The sequence below is a fragment of the Mus caroli genome, chromosome 7 (genome assembly GCF_900094665.2).
Source record: "Mus caroli chromosome 7, CAROLI_EIJ_v1.1, whole genome shotgun sequence".
Lineage (NCBI taxonomy): Eukaryota > Metazoa > Chordata > Mammalia > Rodentia > Muridae > Mus > Mus caroli.
In genome coordinates this window covers 132,980,451-132,997,043 of record NC_034576.1, presented here as the reverse complement: position 1 = coordinate 132,997,043, position 16,593 = coordinate 132,980,451, and the positions used below count along the sequence as shown (strand labels likewise).

Below are 16,593 nucleotides of genomic sequence, written 5' to 3'. Positions count from 1 at the left end.
CCTCTCCAGATAGAGTAATTAAACTCCTCTTTCCAGTGCCAGGACCATGTTGTTGATGTTCCTTATCCAATCTTTGACACCACCTCCCACACACATCACCATACTTCTCATGGGGTCCTACATCTAGATAGGTGTACCTCAAGTTAAAGTCACACAATGATTTGCTTAAGTGTAGCTGTCTGGGGTCTTGTAAAGTTTTCCCAGGGAGAAAGAAACCCGCAGCTGTGCAGACTATACTTGTGGGAAGGCAGGCTGAAGGAGCTAGGTCCAAAGTCTGAAGGATGGAGGGCTTGCTCTTATTTTAGACCCAGGATAAGTGAGTTTGCAGCAACCCTGTGCATTATGTGGACTTAGATCAGGATATTCCTGTGTCCTAGTCTAAACTGGCTGTCTTTCAGGAGACCTGATTGACTACTAGGAGCCCAGAGAGCAGATAGCTTGCATCCCTCCTGCTCTGGCTGTCCCCCATGCTTGGCCCACAGCAGGACAGATGCAAGGCCTTTTGGCTCAGAGCAGAGGTCCAGGAAATCACTGCTGAAGGATTGCATGATGTATGAGGTCTACACACACTCTCCTTACTTTGATGAGCTCCAGAGAAAAGCAGAACTGTCCATTCAGTGACCCAGGGCGGCCAAACAGGGTTGTATAACACAGGCAAAGCCCAGAGGGAGATTTTGAAATAAGTCATAGGGCTGAGAACAATGTAGCTGAATAAGGAGTTCACCAACTTAAAGCCATTTCAAAATGACGACAGCCAGCTGATAAAAGACGCACGCCAAAATCTACGTATGAAGAAGTATTTTAATAGCTGAAACTCAAAGTCACCGTACTCCGGGTTCCAGGGTTCCTAAGAGGCATTTTTGGCCATCTCAGAAGCCAGGGTCACCCACCTGTGGTCTCGGGGCATCAATTTCCTCTGAGTGCCGACTCGGAGGAAAAGTGTAAACACGCCCAAGACCATGGCTGCGAGGACCTTCCTCTTGCCTACGCATCTGCCAACTGCATTAGTCGGACAACTTAGGCTAAGGGAAGGGACAAATGTTGACTGTGTAAGCAGGAACAGCCCAAGCTTGTAAGGAAAAGCACGCTGCATACATAGCATACGGAAGGCAGGGCTTCTGCCCGTGCACCTGCAACATTACATTTGTTTTGCCCGCAAACTATCAAGAAGGATTCTGTCGGCAGGGGTGTTCCCTGAACAAGCAAAATGTTGGACAAAGGTCCCCGGTGTCCTGCGCCACCAGCTCAGTTCTCATGCGCCATCCCCTGGAGTCTTTGAGGGAAACATGAAGTCTGGCTCCTGCCTCTGCCTACGGGTCGATTTCTTCAGGAATCACGGTAATCACAATGTCTTCATTGCCCCTGCGGACAACCATGTTCAGGGTGTTCTCCTTTTTGATGACATCGCTGACGTCGTTGGCAGTGACCACAGACTGTCCGTTGATGCTGATGATGACGTCATTTTCCTTGAGCCCTCCGCTGAAACGCAAAGGGAAACACACCGTTAACCCTTTCCATTCCTCGAAGTCATGGAGAAAGGCACAGCAAAGTCCAGAACAAATGGGGGCTATAGGAAATGGTGGTAAAACCTCAGACGGAAATGACTTCAAGCAGAGAAGATGGCATTTCCTGTCAAGATTATTTTTTTAAGACCAAATCAATAATGTCCCTTGTAGAAATGCCTATGAAATCTGTGTGAACTATGATCAACTGTCCTCAGAGGGGACAAGGAAACCCAGATCCTATGACCACAGCCAATTTCCTCATGAATGGAACTGTAATTTAGAAAGCGATTCCTCCAGGAATGTTGGATGCCTCTATTCAGAGACGACTCCTCTGTGCTGTGGCTGGAACCTTAGTTCATATGTGACAGGATCACTATGCTACCAAGGTCCTCCTTGTTCTAATACAAGTCTACAGACTTTTTCCACAAAGGGCCAGATGGGAAACAGCTTAAGCTTCACAGAGTATTTGGTCTCCGTGTCTTAGCTATTCAATTCTGCTGCAGCAGCATAAAAATTACTCCAGACAAGATGTCATCTTGTCAGGGGACACAGCTGTGGTCTAATAAAACATGTGTGCATATTTGAACTTCAGAGAATTTACAGTATCACAAAATAGTGTCATTTGGATGTTTTTCCCCAACCATAAAAATAATACAAGAACTGATTTTTCTCAGCTCACAAAGAGGCATCAGGCCAGGTCTGACCGTAGGGCGTCACGTGCAGCTCTTTAGCACATATTTCTCTCTAGATGTCAGGGGGTCCAGGAAACAAGCCGAAGTTCCAACTCAGCTGCTTCTACTGTTTTGATGTCATTGGGGTCGGTGGTTTCCCTATAGGTGTTGGCATCTACGACTTCGCTAGTCACAAATACAGCTACAGAAGGCTCTGTGAAGGGACAATCTGCACTATCAAGCTCTCTCTACAGTCAGGCTCCCTAAGGATTCCCAGCGAGCCCATTAGTGAGTGTTCCTCCTATATGGATGACCCCTGAGACGACCCAAGGGAAGAAGCATATTTCTGTGGACAAGCCCTGAGCCCAAGGCAGTCAGGAGCCCTGGCTGATAGGAAGTGAGGGCCCACATGGTCATCTGAGCCAGCACAAGGAGGACACTGCCCCCTGACCCACAAACCACGCAGATATCAGGAAAAAGAGGGAGAGCTCCACACTCACGCTTCTGCTGGGGTGTCAGGAATGACTTCAATGATATATGCTCCAGAGAGCACATCAGGGAAGTCTCGGTGACGGTCCTTCAGCTCTTTGGCTTTGCTGCTTGGGAGAAAAGGTGCTTGTGTTAATATTAACTTCTCACAACCTTCTCAGGCCAGCACTCAGCTCTCACCAAATTCCCTTCTTATTCTCAGCTTGAAGTCTTCTGATCCTACTTGACCATGACACATATAGAGGCTTTGGCACAGCACAACATTTATATGGAGGTCTGAGGACCACCTCAGTCCCTGCCTTGCACCTTGTTTGAGACAGGGTCTCATTTGCTGCTGCATACACTAGGCTAGCTGGCCTGTGACAGGGAATCTCCTCTGTTTACCTCCCGTCTCCACAGAGAAAGCACTGGGACTATAGACTTCTTTGCCTGGCTTTACACGGGTCCTGGGGATTTGAACTTAGATCCTCATACTAGCACGGTAAGCACTTTTCCCACTGAGCCAGCTCCCTAGCCCCTGACTCTGCTTTAAAATGGCCTGCCTACCAGCATCAACAGTACTCCAAATAATAGTAAGGAACTACTTTAGGCAACAGCACAGGACTGCTGCTGTGGTTGGTTGTCACCGCCAAAGCTGAGCTGTACCTGGCTATACAGTGGGCACGCCTACACTTCTAACCTCATCCTGAAGGGGACGGTGCTGAGCACCTAGTAAGCTGAGATGCACAAGAGCTTAAGGGAACGACCCAGGAAGGTGACTCCATAGCCTAGCTTCCAAAGACAAGCGGTGTGACTTCCGTCTCAGCATGCCATCCCATCCTTGGCAACACTAAGAAAAGCACCATTGTTCATAACCTGTGTGGAATGTCTTAATATTTTGACAATTGAATAAAACAGCGCTATCAACACATCCTGCTCTCAAATGACTCAGACATTCAGACTTGCTAGTCAATTCTGTTTCCTGTACTTCATGAAGGTACCCTCACCCCCACCCCCATCCACCCCGAACCTCTTCCATGTGTCATGAGCCTGGCAATCCCAAGCAGCAACTTCTGCACTCAGGAAAACAAGTCCATCAATCATCAGTACCCTAAGGCAGGGCCCACCCTTCTTTCTTGCAGCCACACCCTCACACCAGTGTGCAGGAGAGTCCGGTGCTCCAGGCTGGGGCGGGCACTGGGGCGGGCACTGAGGCACTCCTGGAATGTGAGTTTCAACAGAATAAGTGGAGGCAGGCACAAAAGTGTGCCTGCTAGTGAGCCTTCTGATGCTCAGGCCTGCCTTCAGGGAGGAGAGCGGAGTCTTGTGGGGGTGGGGTCAGACCTGCCAACACAAAGAGGCCCAAGGCCACACACCTCCCCTTCCCCAGTGTGATGACTGAAGGAAAGAAATAGTTTCTCTTCAAGAATGCCCACAAAGCCTTGTGGAGCCCAAGTGTATATATATATATATATATATATATATATATATATATATACAGATCAGACATTTGTCTTTACATAGTTATGTGTCCTGTTTACCCACCTAGATGTGAGCGACATCATTCGGATCCCAATATACTTCTTCTTGGTGACAGCTTTCCCTGATGTGACAACAAAGGGACCAAGAAAGGGGGGGGGGGAAGTAAGTCAGAACAGCCCTCCGGAGTGCAGGGAGACAGGAGCCAGAGCTCTAAAGCTCCACCTTATAGCATGAGCCACGGCGAGGGAGGGGGGAAGGGGGAAAGGCACCCAAAAACTGTAGTTCAGTCCTGGCCTGGGTTCCAGATCTACAGTGAGGAATGTCTCTCACTTTAATAAATAGTCAAAACCTGTGGCCTGACCCTGTGTGTGTTCTATGGGTGTCCGGAATGAGGATCCCTTTGTCCAATCACCACCACCACCGCCACCGCCACCCTGGAAACATATTTATTCTCAGCTTGAGAGGCCTGATCTTCACAACTGTCACCTTCCCTTCTCCCAATGCCTTAAGGGCAGCTAGGCCTCTGGTGTAAACCTGCCAAGGTCCCCGGAATGCCCGGCTCTAGTTACCTTTGGCCTGTCGATCGTGGGACTCTGTCAAGAACTTTTTTATCTTATCGGATGGAATTGCGAAGGAGATGCCCGCCGTCACCTTCAAGGTGTTAATCCCAATCACCTCGCCATCCTGAAAAAGCAAGGGACACAGCTCACTAACTCCAGGAGGGTCAGAGGCAGGCACAGGCTGGAAGGGGGCAGAAAAATCTATAGGACGGGAGACTTGGAAATGTGTTGCCAGGTGTGGGGAGAGGCGTTAGGGCACCTGCAAGTCCAGCATTCTGGAGTAGCTGAGATAGGATCACCGTGAGATCCTGGTGAGCCTGAGCTACAGTTTGAAGCCGAGTTTCAAAAACAAAGGCTGAGAGGAAGATGCTATCTTGACTGGTCATCCCATGCTCTACCCACAAATGTGTACAATTAAAATAGTAATAAAAAAAGAAGCGTGGGCCGGGAAGATGGCAACGTGGTTAAAGTGTCTGCCGTGCAAATAAAAGCACTGGGGGTTGGGATCCCCCCGAGGCAAGTGTGTGCTGTGTCTGTGTGTGTGTGTGTGTGTCTGTGTGTGTGTCTGTGTCTGTGTGTGTGTGTCTGTGTGCGTGTGCGTGTGTGTGTGTGTGTGTGCGGTGACCTGGCGGTAATTCCAGCCTCAGAGGCAAGATCCCCAAGAGAAAGCTGGCTGGAGCAACCAGCTGTAGTAGCACCTAGCTCTGGGTTCAACTGAGAGACCCTGCCTCACTGACTAAGGGGAAAGGCGAATGAAGATGGTCCTCCATCAAGCCCGGGCCTCCACAGGCACAAATACACACATGTGCACAGCAACACCCTCCCCCTCCAATGAACACACACACACTTGGGGCCACAAACATGCAAACGCTCATATACACAGACACATGGGCGAGGGAAGTATTTGAGCTGTGTCTGAGAATCAGAAGGGCTGGAAGGAGAAGGGCTAGAAATAACGAGGAGAGACATTAGGGCACTTGGGTAGTGCCACCCATATTCAGCTTTGGAAGGAACAAGAAGCTCCAGGTAGAAGCTAATGGTTGCCTTATTGCATAGATGGATGATTTCAAAATCCACAATATTTTCTCTTTTCATGGGAAGGAATCTCTGAGTTGCTAAGGTAACTAAATATCCATCCTTCCTTCCTCTCCTGTTTCCAATGACTCTAGATGCTGTCTTGAGCCACAGGCCTCACTCCCAACAGCTTCCCCAGTGTATGGCAGGGACAAGTAAAGCTGTGTCTCTTCCCTAAGAAGTTTCTGGTGACCTGATGCTGTGCTGACAAAAGGACTCTCAGAACTTTCAGTATACATTGTTCCTGGTGTGCTTTGTACATGTCCGTTCCTGACACCAAGGGACCCAGCAGGACATTACCATTGGGTGGCCTCAACTTGATACTCTCTCAAACAACCCCCAAGCTCTGGCATTCTGTGACCTGAAGCCTTCAACCTTATACTGAAGTGCTGAAGTCTAGGTTAAGTGAGACATCTGTGAGCAAACAGGTGGTTCCCCGTCATACCCACAGGCATTCAGGGAGAGTTCTGGCATGGATCCGAGCCAGGCCAGCTCATCTCCGCTCGGCCACCCTCAAGGCTGAAGGTACCTTTCTGCAGCTGGCAGTACTGTGGGGACTTTCAGTCCCCTTTCTGCCTAGACTGGGCTTGAACTCCATGGCATCCACCTGTGGCTTGAAACACAAGCGAGTCCTCTGACCTTACTGTTTCCAGAAAGGGCTGGTGGGGTACGACGCAAAGAAACAGGGCATTCACATAGCTGACTATAAAGCTGACTGCTTGTTCTGACAAGCTCACATCCAAAGAGAAAGCGAAGACACACCCACAGACGAAACAAACCCAGCACAGATACTGGAAAGCCTTACCAGGTTTACTAACGGGCCTCCGGAATTTCCATACTGAAACGGAACAGAAAGGGAAAGGTTGGCTCTGCATCACACCACCGCCCAATCAATGTCTCTGCCCAGATTTCAAAGCACTGTAGAAGCAGCCGGCAGAGGCCTTCCCCAGGCTTTGTCTCTGATCACCTAATATTTAACTGAGAAAATGGATCTGGACCATTTTCACAAAGCTTGGGATGCACCACAGTGAGATGATTTAGTTCTGAGACCACTGTGAGTAGCTGAGCCCACTTTTACCTCCTCCTCGGATGAGACTGGCTACCCACTCACTTCAGAACCCCATAGTTCAACTCTGTACAGCTCCAAGTGGGACATTCCTCCAAACACCTAACATCAGAACATCATAGATGTTCTGGGAAATCATGCAGACTACAAGAAGGTTTGGGAATAAGAAGAAGCCCAGCTTCCTCTGCTGGAAACTTGTCCCCAGCCCAGCAGGTAGAGGGGGCAGAGGGCTCACATTGATGATAGCGTCTGTCTGAATGTAGTCCATATCGGAGTTCCGAAGTCCCAGCTCTTTGCCACCTCGCTGGGTGGTGCTGACGATCCCAGTGGTGACTGTGTTCTGAAGAGAAAAGGGGCTTCCAATGGCAACCACAAATTCTCCAGGTCTCAGCTCTGAGGAGCGGCCGAGCAGCAGGACTGGCAGCTTTCCCTGTAAGCACAAACGGAGCTGTGGCTTAGCAAGCTGAATAATACAAATACAAAGGACAGTCCTGGTCCCTAGGAGCTGAGGGGGGGGGGGGGAACTCCTCTCCTGAGGGACAAGCCCCTACCATAATCCACACACCACAGGTCATTAGCGAGTCAAAGGAACAGAAGATGATTGTACCAAGGAAAATGGGAGAAGGTGATAGACTGTTTCTACATCTGTGCATCTGGACAGAGAACATGGAGAGACAACCTAGGTTTTGTGAGTTACCACACACATAGCCTTCCTGAGGCCTGGGATGTGGGGAGCCCTGAGGCAGACACTCACACTGCCTTTCTTGTGCACCCTGGTGGTGGTGAGACACAGGGACAAGCAGAGGGGCTGGCAGCACCCAGGACCCAAATGGTGGACTGCCTCTCTTGTGCACACTGGGAAAGTCCCTATCACTACACCTGCTCCCAGACTATGCAGGCTGAGGATTCAGCTGAGGACATCCCATCTCCTGTGCCCTCTAGATACTGGGCAGAGTCAGGAGCCCTAAATAACTCCTCAGAACAAGATAGGACCATGGAGGTTGAAGGGCTGGGGAACAGGGCTGTGGGCTGCCTTCTCCCACTAACAGGACCCAGGGCCTGCTTTCTTCCTCCCATATAGCCTAGAAATCTTGAATTTTCTATGCTTTGATCATAGAGTCCAAAAAAGGCTAGTGCTGGCTGCCTAAGGGAAACTCATTCACCTTGAAAAAAAAAAAAAGTTACAAAAAAAAAAAAAGAAGAAAAAGAAAATCCAGTGTGGGTGGAGGTGGGATGGTGGGATGGTGAGATGGGTAACCCAGACAAGAGCGTTTGTCATCCCCTCTACAAAGAGAACTGGAGTGCTGATGAGCTCAGACAACTGTCTAGCAGACAAGAGAGACTCCAGGCCCCGGGTGACTTGAGATAAACCAGAGATTTAACTGTACTCATCAACTCCATGGCACCATGACACATATTTAGAACACACACACACACACACACACACCACGGCCAGTAAGACCAATACTGCCTAAGAAAACTCATATAGGAAGACAGAGTGCAAGCTCTCACCAGCTAGGAGCCTGAGAAGCCACATCTCTTGACTCTCAGATACCACACACCCCACAGAGCCCCATCCATCTCAGATGGGGCTGCCAAACTGGAATTCTGCATGTCAAGCATGGGCCCCTCATCTGATCCGTGGGATTAAGACAGTCCACTAATCTCACTGGTCTGTTAGGATGACGATTTAGGATAACAATGAATTAGGAGCCTGAACGCCTCTCAGGAAACAGCCTGCTTGGCCAGTGGGTCAGCTATTGACTAGTATTCAAATGACTGAAAATCCAATGAAGGATTCCAGCAACTGTGCTGTGACAAGCCAGGGGTATGTCACCTTGCCAGACACAGTTCCTCACTGGCTATGACCCTTCCACTTTAAGGTCACCTGAGGCCGGAGTCTATGGCATTCCCTACGCAGACCCACTCAACATCCAATGGCACGCAGCAAACTCAGCACGACATGTTTGTCCTGGGTGGATGCCAACAATCCCTGCCAGCAAGCTCTGCCAAGAATGACCTCAGCAATCACGGCAGGGTGGGGCAGAGTCTGGCTGCTAGTGAGTGCTGTCCACACTGGGGGAGGCCCACCAGGACAGTACCATTCCTTTGGGGCCTGGGGCTGGCTGGAAGTCCTGTCTTTGAAGCTCCGGGGATAACTGTGAAGGACAGGCAAGAGAGGTGGCTACAGTCTGCAGCAGAGCAGTCTGGACATCCAGGAGACAGAACTACACAGATAAGAGTCAAGCTTAGACATGGAACAGTGGGGCCAGCGACACAGTGGGGATTAAATCAGGTCTGAGGTGATCCGATGTGAGAATCTTTATCAGCATCAGGCTGTAACACCCTCCAGCCACAGCCTCTGCCCCCTAGGAGGAGATCCAAAGATGCAGGTTTAACTCATACGGCCCTTAGACAGCAGGGACCTAACGACACCCTGTCCAGTGCTTCTGTCCCAAGTCTAAGCTCAGGCCCAGCAGATGCTAGAAGGGAGACAAATGTTTGGGAGAAAGCTATATGGACAGATGGCAGAGACCTCTACAATGGCAGGAGATAGAGGCTTCTATGCTATAGAACACTGAGAGGACATGCCAGGCTCAAGAACAATGGTCTCATCCACTGTCACCAAGGTGCCCATATTGGGCTTGGACAAGGGGGACAACCAATGATAAGAATCCACAAGGATGCCATGTGATCACTCTGTCACACCCGCCCAGGTGGGCAGTCCCAATGAGCATGTCTCCTTAAATATATGTTATAAATCATGAAAGGTGACTGTGCACATGAAAACTAAGCAGGCAGACACATAGTAGCTGGGTCAGGAGAGGGATATCACAGTCGAAATTCTCCATTTATATGAAAGGAACAAAACCTTCACTGCCAGATGACAAAGTGCTTTCAGGGCAATCTGATGATTTGGGGACATAACATCCCCCCCCCCCCCCACACACACACACCATTTTACAGATATAGAAACTGAGGCTCAAGATGGAAGAGCTTCTCTCAGCCATAAGAAGCCTGGTTAAGCTGGAGAACCAGTTCCCAGCCGCAGGCCTCCATCCCCATAAGGCAGGAATTCTAATTGCCGGACTCCAATTATAGGCAGAAATCCCTGTATGGGAGAGTGAGGTGGTGCGGAGGTGGCGGCCAAGCCAGATTTACAACTCCATGAGGTCAAGCTGCCTTGAGGGGCCCTTCTGGCCCTTGCTCCCTGCAGGTGCTGGCTGGCTGTGAGCCTCAGGCTTGCTAGCCTTACTTAGATCCAAAATGGGGCTCATTCTCTGCCATAATCCTCACCCAGGCCTGTCTGCTCAGTAGCTAAGCTTTCACTGGCCAAATTCCTGCTCAGTAATTGAGCTTTTAATTCTATCCCTGTCTAGACAGCCACACTCTTGGGGGACAGAGGAGATGAAATATACGTACAAGGCTGGAAGGCACAGCCACGCTGCAGCCTTGACCTTGCGGGCACCCTGCCACACTTCAGGGTCCCTGCTCTGTGTCCGCAGGCTGCTTCCCGTGAGCCCACATCAAAGCCGTCTCCAGGCTCCTGGCTGCAGACGCTCTGTCTGGGGCTCCCTTTGAAGCAATGCCAACCATAGTCCATCCAAGAAACCAACTCTTTTCCCAACAGCCCCGTCCCACATCCCCCCATCCATCAATTCAAAGCTCCCCTAAGAAGTAAACAGGACAAACATCGGTCCTGACAGTTGCAAAGGCTGAGGAGAAGGAAGGGACCCACCCACCGCTCCTGCTGGCCTCAAAGCTGAGGAGACCCGAAAAGACAATTTGTAAGCATAATAAAGTCATGAGATGAAGTCAGGAAAAATGGCTCTGAGGTTCCATATCATAAAGCCCAGAAGGAGCCCTCGGCCTCTATCAGGAGGGCCAGCAGCTCTTTAGGATGCAGGAGATACAGTCACTCTCTCACAGGGAGTTCTCACCAGGCTGAAGAGAAACAGCAGCCTGAGAGGCCAGCAGAAGAGGAAGATGAATAACCACCATATCTTCAGGGCACTGCCTCATGCTAAGTAGCATCATCAAAGTCATGAGAGAGACTAGAGAAAGAGAAGAATTCCTAGTGCCGGGAAGATGGCTCCTCCAGGCAGCCAGATGATCTGAGTTCTACTCTTAGAAACCTAACTTAAAAAAAAAAGAAAGAAAGAAAAAAGCCACACACAGTGCCACCTATCTCCTACTTTAAGATGGGAGACAGAAACAGGAGATACAGCATCGGCTTAAAGACCAGTTAGCCTGGATAATTGCATGCAAGTCAGTGGCAGAAACAAGAGAGACCTTCAACAAGGTGTGTCTATTGCTATTGTTTCTATTGCTGTGAAAAGACACCACGACCCGGGCAACTCTTATATATGCATATGTAAAAAAAAAAAAAAAAAAAAAAAAACAACAACAACAAAAAAAAACAAACCTATTTGGGGCTGGTTTAGTCCATTATCATCATGGTAGGAAGCATGGTGGTAGGTAGGCAGACATGGTACTGGAAAGTTGGCTAAGAGTTCTACATCTGGATCAGCAGACAGCAGGAAGAGAGTGACCCTGGGCCTGGCTTGAGTTTCTGAAATCTCAGAAGCCACCCTCTGTGACACACTCCTTCCAACAAGGCCACACCTACGCCACATTTCCAATAGTGACCCTCTCCACAGGGGGGGGCCATTTTCATTCAAGCCACCACAAGGTAAAAGATAAGAAGAGGCACCAAAAAGTTGTTCATATACACACTTGCACACATATGCATAGGCACCTGCATGCCACACATCACAATTTAAGAAGAAAAAAACCCATAATTCCCAAGTTATAAGCACAGCGTCACCTGAGTAGGTAGAGAATGAGCCCAAGGGACAGTGTCAGTGACCCTGGACATAGACTCCAGGCTTCCAGTGTCCTCATAAATTACTAAACACCAGCCACAGCTGTTGCTAATTATGAAGTAGGTTGAGGGCTTGGTCCATAGAATGGTTCTAAAAAGGTCTTCCTGGTTGTTTAAATTATCACCACCAGGCCAAGCAGGCCCAGAAGCTTCACCCCCAGGACCTGAGAGGGGGACAGTCTCAACAAATTGTCTTCCCAGTGCCTGGCATAGGACTTCAAGGAGCAACATACCCAGTCCAGCTCCCCAGGCTTCCTGTCTGGTGGGCAGAGCATGGATGAACCAGCGGGGCTCAAGAGGGAAGAGGAAAGGAGCCCATCCCCTTGCTGCTGCAGGCAACTGGGCACAGAACTGTCTATGATACCAGCCCAGAATTATACTGTAAGGCTCTGTGTGTGTCTCACGTGCAGGGAACAGGAAGCCAAATCCAAACCAGTCACAGCCATGTGTCTAAGGCCAGGGTTGTACCAGGACTGAGAAAAGGGAGAAGCACTCTCTGAGGTGAACTAGGAGTGGGCTGGTCCACTGTGGCCAGGCTTCAAAAGCTGAAGGGCAGCATTAAGATCCAAGCGCATCTTCCTCTCTTCTCCGTCAACTTCCACGTGCTCGCTCGCTAAGTCAGAAGGCAGCCGCCACCACTCCAGACACCACACACAGACAAGGTGCCTGCTAGCACCATGACTCCTCAGAAGCACAGAGAGAGCCAGTAAGGCAGCTCACCGGGTGAAAACAACCGAGTTCCATCCCCATGAAAGGTCCCACAAGATCTGAGCTGCAGCACGTGTCTCAGCTGAGTGAAGATGCAGGTGACGGAGTGAAGCCCGACCACAGGAGATAAACTCACTCTGGGCTCACCTCACACAAGTGCGTGCTTCCTCCTGCTTTGCTGCACAGGAATTGTGTCTGCGGGACAATGCAGATGTTCAGAGCACAAAGCTGACCAATGAGGGAAGGAATGGTCTATGCACAGAGGGAGCGCCACTGGTGTAACAGAACAGAGCAATGTCAGAGGAGTTTAAGAACCATGACAGAGACTAGGTGGAGCTCAGTGGTAGTCTTATCTAGCATGGGCGAGACCTCGTGTTCTATCCCTAGCACAAGGACATTAAAAAACAAAACCATCAGATGGACCAGCCAACAGGGGCTGGGCTAGTGGTTCTCAAGTAAAGAGCTGGCCTTGCTGCTTACCCCATGGTATCTTTGGGAGAATCTGTCTTAATCTGGTAAGCTTGGCCTTGGCTTCAGGGTGTCATGTGCTGTAGGCTTCATTAGTGAACAGAGGATGAACTATAACTGCCAGAACTCCACATAGCAGGAAAACGGAGACCCTGCTAAGGGATAGCTCTTTTGGGCTTGAGGTCTAACATCAAACAAGCTGGTGCCAAGGAAAGATTAATCAAAACATGCTCACGGGCACACATACTTCTAGTGTGTTACATATTTACAGGAGAACCGACATCTTGGTTTGGGTGGAATCCTGTATTTTTAAATTTTTATTATTTGTGTGTGTGTGCGTGCAAGCATGCATGTGACAGGACATATATGTTGGTCAGAGGACATCTTTGTGGAGTCAGTTCTCTCCTTCTACCTTCACGTGGGTTCTGGAATCCAAGTCAGATCATTAGGCTTCTGTGGCAAGTGCCTTTCCCCACTGAGCTATCTCTCTGCTCCTGGCTCTTATATTAACTCACTCTGTTACTTGATTGATTTCCCTGGATTTTACTACTTCCTCCAAGAAAAAAAGAGTTGAGTCTAGAGTCACTTATGATGATTAGGGCTCTTTCCATATGTGGTTGTTGCTGAAAATCCCATTAGCAGTAGTTAAAGGGGTGAAATCAGAAAGGTAAGGGGGAGCCTCAAATTGCACACAACTCTCCATGAAGGTCTCAAGATCGCTGCAGCATCTCAGACATCGCGTGGACAGATGTCTGGAACTCGTGAGGTGGTCGTTTGACGAGTCATCCTTCAGCAAGGACAGCAGAAAGCCAAGTCCCTTCACCAGCTCAGCTGTCACTACCATCCCATGCGCTCACCTCATCCCCTGAAGTTTAAAGACAAGAGTAATGAAATGAACCGACAAAACCAAAACGAAGGGAAAGTTGCCCATCTTTTTTTAACCTAATGAGCCAAGTTAATCATCTCTTTTTCTCCTTGGAGAAGTACGACAGGTTCCTCGGTTGCAAAAATATTTTTGCTGCTGAGCCTGCAGTTCTCTGTGTCTGCCAGCTGCCTGCCCGGCACACTCCTGTTTAGGGCTGGGACTTTCAGGCTGGGCCTCATGTTGGCTGAAGTTTTCATCAAAGGCTAACATTGCAGCCACTGGCTGCAACTCAACTGAGTGATTCAACATGTCTTCTGGAAACAGTTATGTCAGCCACTCGTTCTCTTTAAAACTATGCAGTAGGGAGAACTGTGTACACCCGCCCCCTACCCAGAAAGAAGAAAGCAGAGGGGGTTTGGGGAAGGGGGATGTTACCATCCAAGAACTTGCTTAAAAGAGAGAGGGGAGAGTGTTCCGGCACATGACTAGCAAGGTTGGTACAACCATGGGCTGTGGAATCAGGTGAGCCAAAGCTTTGCTGAGGACCAGGTATAGCATTTGCAAGGCAATGTGAAATAAAACATGGCCCCGGGCTCATAGGATCTTTTCTTGTTTAATACATACTCTCCCCACTTCTTAATGTTCTGTATTATCTTTGGTCCTTGAATAACAAAAAATTTCCCAGATTGGCAAGTGCAGACACCCAGTTGGCCTCAAACCCAGTGCTCTGCCACCGGCTATGTATCTCCACACGGTACAAACTGGAATAAGGAAGAAAAGCCTGGCATCTCTCCTTCCCAAGGCTCAACCCAGAGATGATGGATGACCTCAAGGGCTTTGGCATTACTATCTCTATGCATATCTATGGGATTGTGTTGGGTACCTAGACCAGAGCAGAAACTTTCCCTTGCCTGGTGATTCATGGAACATGCCATTAGTCTGTCACCCCAAGTCCTGCATAACTCCCAGCCCTAAGATCTGTGAAGTGTGACAGTACCCCCAAGGCCCATGCCTCTTTTGGGCACAGGATGTCTTCTAGGCATGGGCCATAATTACAATCAACACAGACAAATAAGGGGGACAGGCAGGGTCAGAGGTCCCTGTAGCACAGTACTGGGAAGACCAGGAGCTATCCTGAGGAGGAATGAGGAGGAAGAATCACCCGAGCCAAGGCTCCAAGCCCACTGAGCACACACCACTGTCCCATAGAGAATCTAGAACAAGACACAAATTCAAAGATCAAATTGGGACAGTGGCCTCAGAACATAAGACCTCTCTGAGCCCACGGGTTATAAAAGCACAAATCACGTACCAACAAAGTCATCTGCCAAGTGGACAAAGAGTGAAACACCTAGAATTTCAATTAAGGAAGAGGCTATGAATGGCAGCACGGTCAAGTGTAGGACCTTGACAGAGTCAAGGATGACTGTGATGAACGGAAAGATGCAACCTAGGAGCTGAGAGGCTAGGGCAGGAGGGACCTGCTCCATGGGTACTACCACTACCATGTATACAGGCTCATGAGGTTGGTGTCACCAGCATCCCTTTCCCCATTGGACATGTTATTGGTATCTAGGGATGCAGGACACATGAGAAGCTGGTTGGAAGGGAGATGGAAGAACTGAGAGCGATGGAGGAAGATGGGAGGAGAAGAACACAGGAGGCAAAAGAAGAGAAGGAATGTAAACGCTGAAGTGCAACCTCCTTCCTCCTCACTGTTTATGAACACCACCATAATATTTAGTCTTCATGTGAGCTATATCAAGAAATGTTCACTATTTCAAATATCTTCTTGCTCTGTTTTAGACCACAAAATGTCAACAGCTCTATATGGGAGCCAACAGCCATACATATTCTGTGGCACCCACAGGAGAAGAAACAGGATGTTGACCAAATCTAGATACATCAACCCATTTGACCACCGACCTCAGCATGGCTGCTGCAGCAGTGTCCTGTCATGGCACATGCTCAATAAATATTTAGAAAAATCAATGGATGAGCTTAAAAGATCCGTTAGGCTCTTAGCAAGGAAATGGGGGTGGGGTTGGGGGTGGGGCAATCCTCATATTAGCTAAGGCCTAGCATCTTGGCCATGGTAACTGACCTGAAATGCCTTGGTTTGCAATTCTCTTTAAAGTGTTCTTGCTCTGAAATTTCTGTGTCCTGTTTTAACTAGTGTCTTGTCAATCCGTGGGTTTAGTCCAACAACCAGTCCTCAATCCACCACAAGGTGTTACCTTTCCATAACCATAGAGGTCTGGAGATTTAGCAATCAATTAGGGGAAACTGTGTTCTACGTCCAGATAATTAAGAACCCTTTTCATTCTGAGCCTCTCTGGAAATTGAGTGTCTAGAAGGCCTTGGAAGTTCCCAGAAGAGGAGTAGGCCAGCAAGACACTTAGACAATACAAAGAGATAGCAGCTAACGAGAAACACTGGCCTTGTGATTTACAAGTTATCATAAAGTGGCTGGAAAATGCCTGTTTGCCGTCGTCGGAGATACAGATCATCCAGGCTAGGCAGAAAAAAAGAATTAAAAAGCTTCACTAGTCATTTCCCACCTGTCCCCAAGGCTGGCTCAAGGCACCTCAACTCCAACCAACCAACCGTCCCTTCTGCAAATAAACTCCATTTGCGGAAGCCTTCCAGCCTCAGGCAGGCTCTTGCCCCTTTTCCCCTCTGTCTCCTCTCCATTTCACTCCTGTCTTGCACACTAATCTTCAGCTCTATACTTGTGCCCACTATTGCTACCTGTGCAGACATGTGTAAGTGTATATGTGTATATGTGAATATGTGTATATGTGAATATATGTATATGTGAATATGTGTATATGTGAATAT

General features: G+C 48.9%; 1 protein-coding gene across 1 annotated transcript in view; it reads right to left on the bottom strand.

Moving 5' to 3' along the window:
- Positions 1–781: 781 nt before the first annotated feature.
- Htra1 (HtrA serine peptidase 1) overlaps positions 782–16,593 on the bottom strand; it is a 49,935-nt gene continuing 34,123 nt past the window's right edge. Inside the window, exons 4-9 of the mRNA XM_021167440.2 lie at positions 7,062–7,256; positions 6,566–6,598; positions 4,696–4,810; positions 4,190–4,247; positions 2,677–2,772; positions 782–1,479 (exon numbers count right to left, since the gene is read on the bottom strand). Of these exons, the coding sequence (XP_021023099.2) occupies positions 1,311–1,479; positions 2,677–2,772; positions 4,190–4,247; positions 4,696–4,810; positions 6,566–6,598; positions 7,062–7,256 (666 nt within the window). The 3' untranslated portion in view covers positions 782–1,310. The remainder of the gene's footprint in view (positions 1,480–2,676; positions 2,773–4,189; positions 4,248–4,695; positions 4,811–6,565; positions 6,599–7,061; positions 7,257–16,593) is intronic.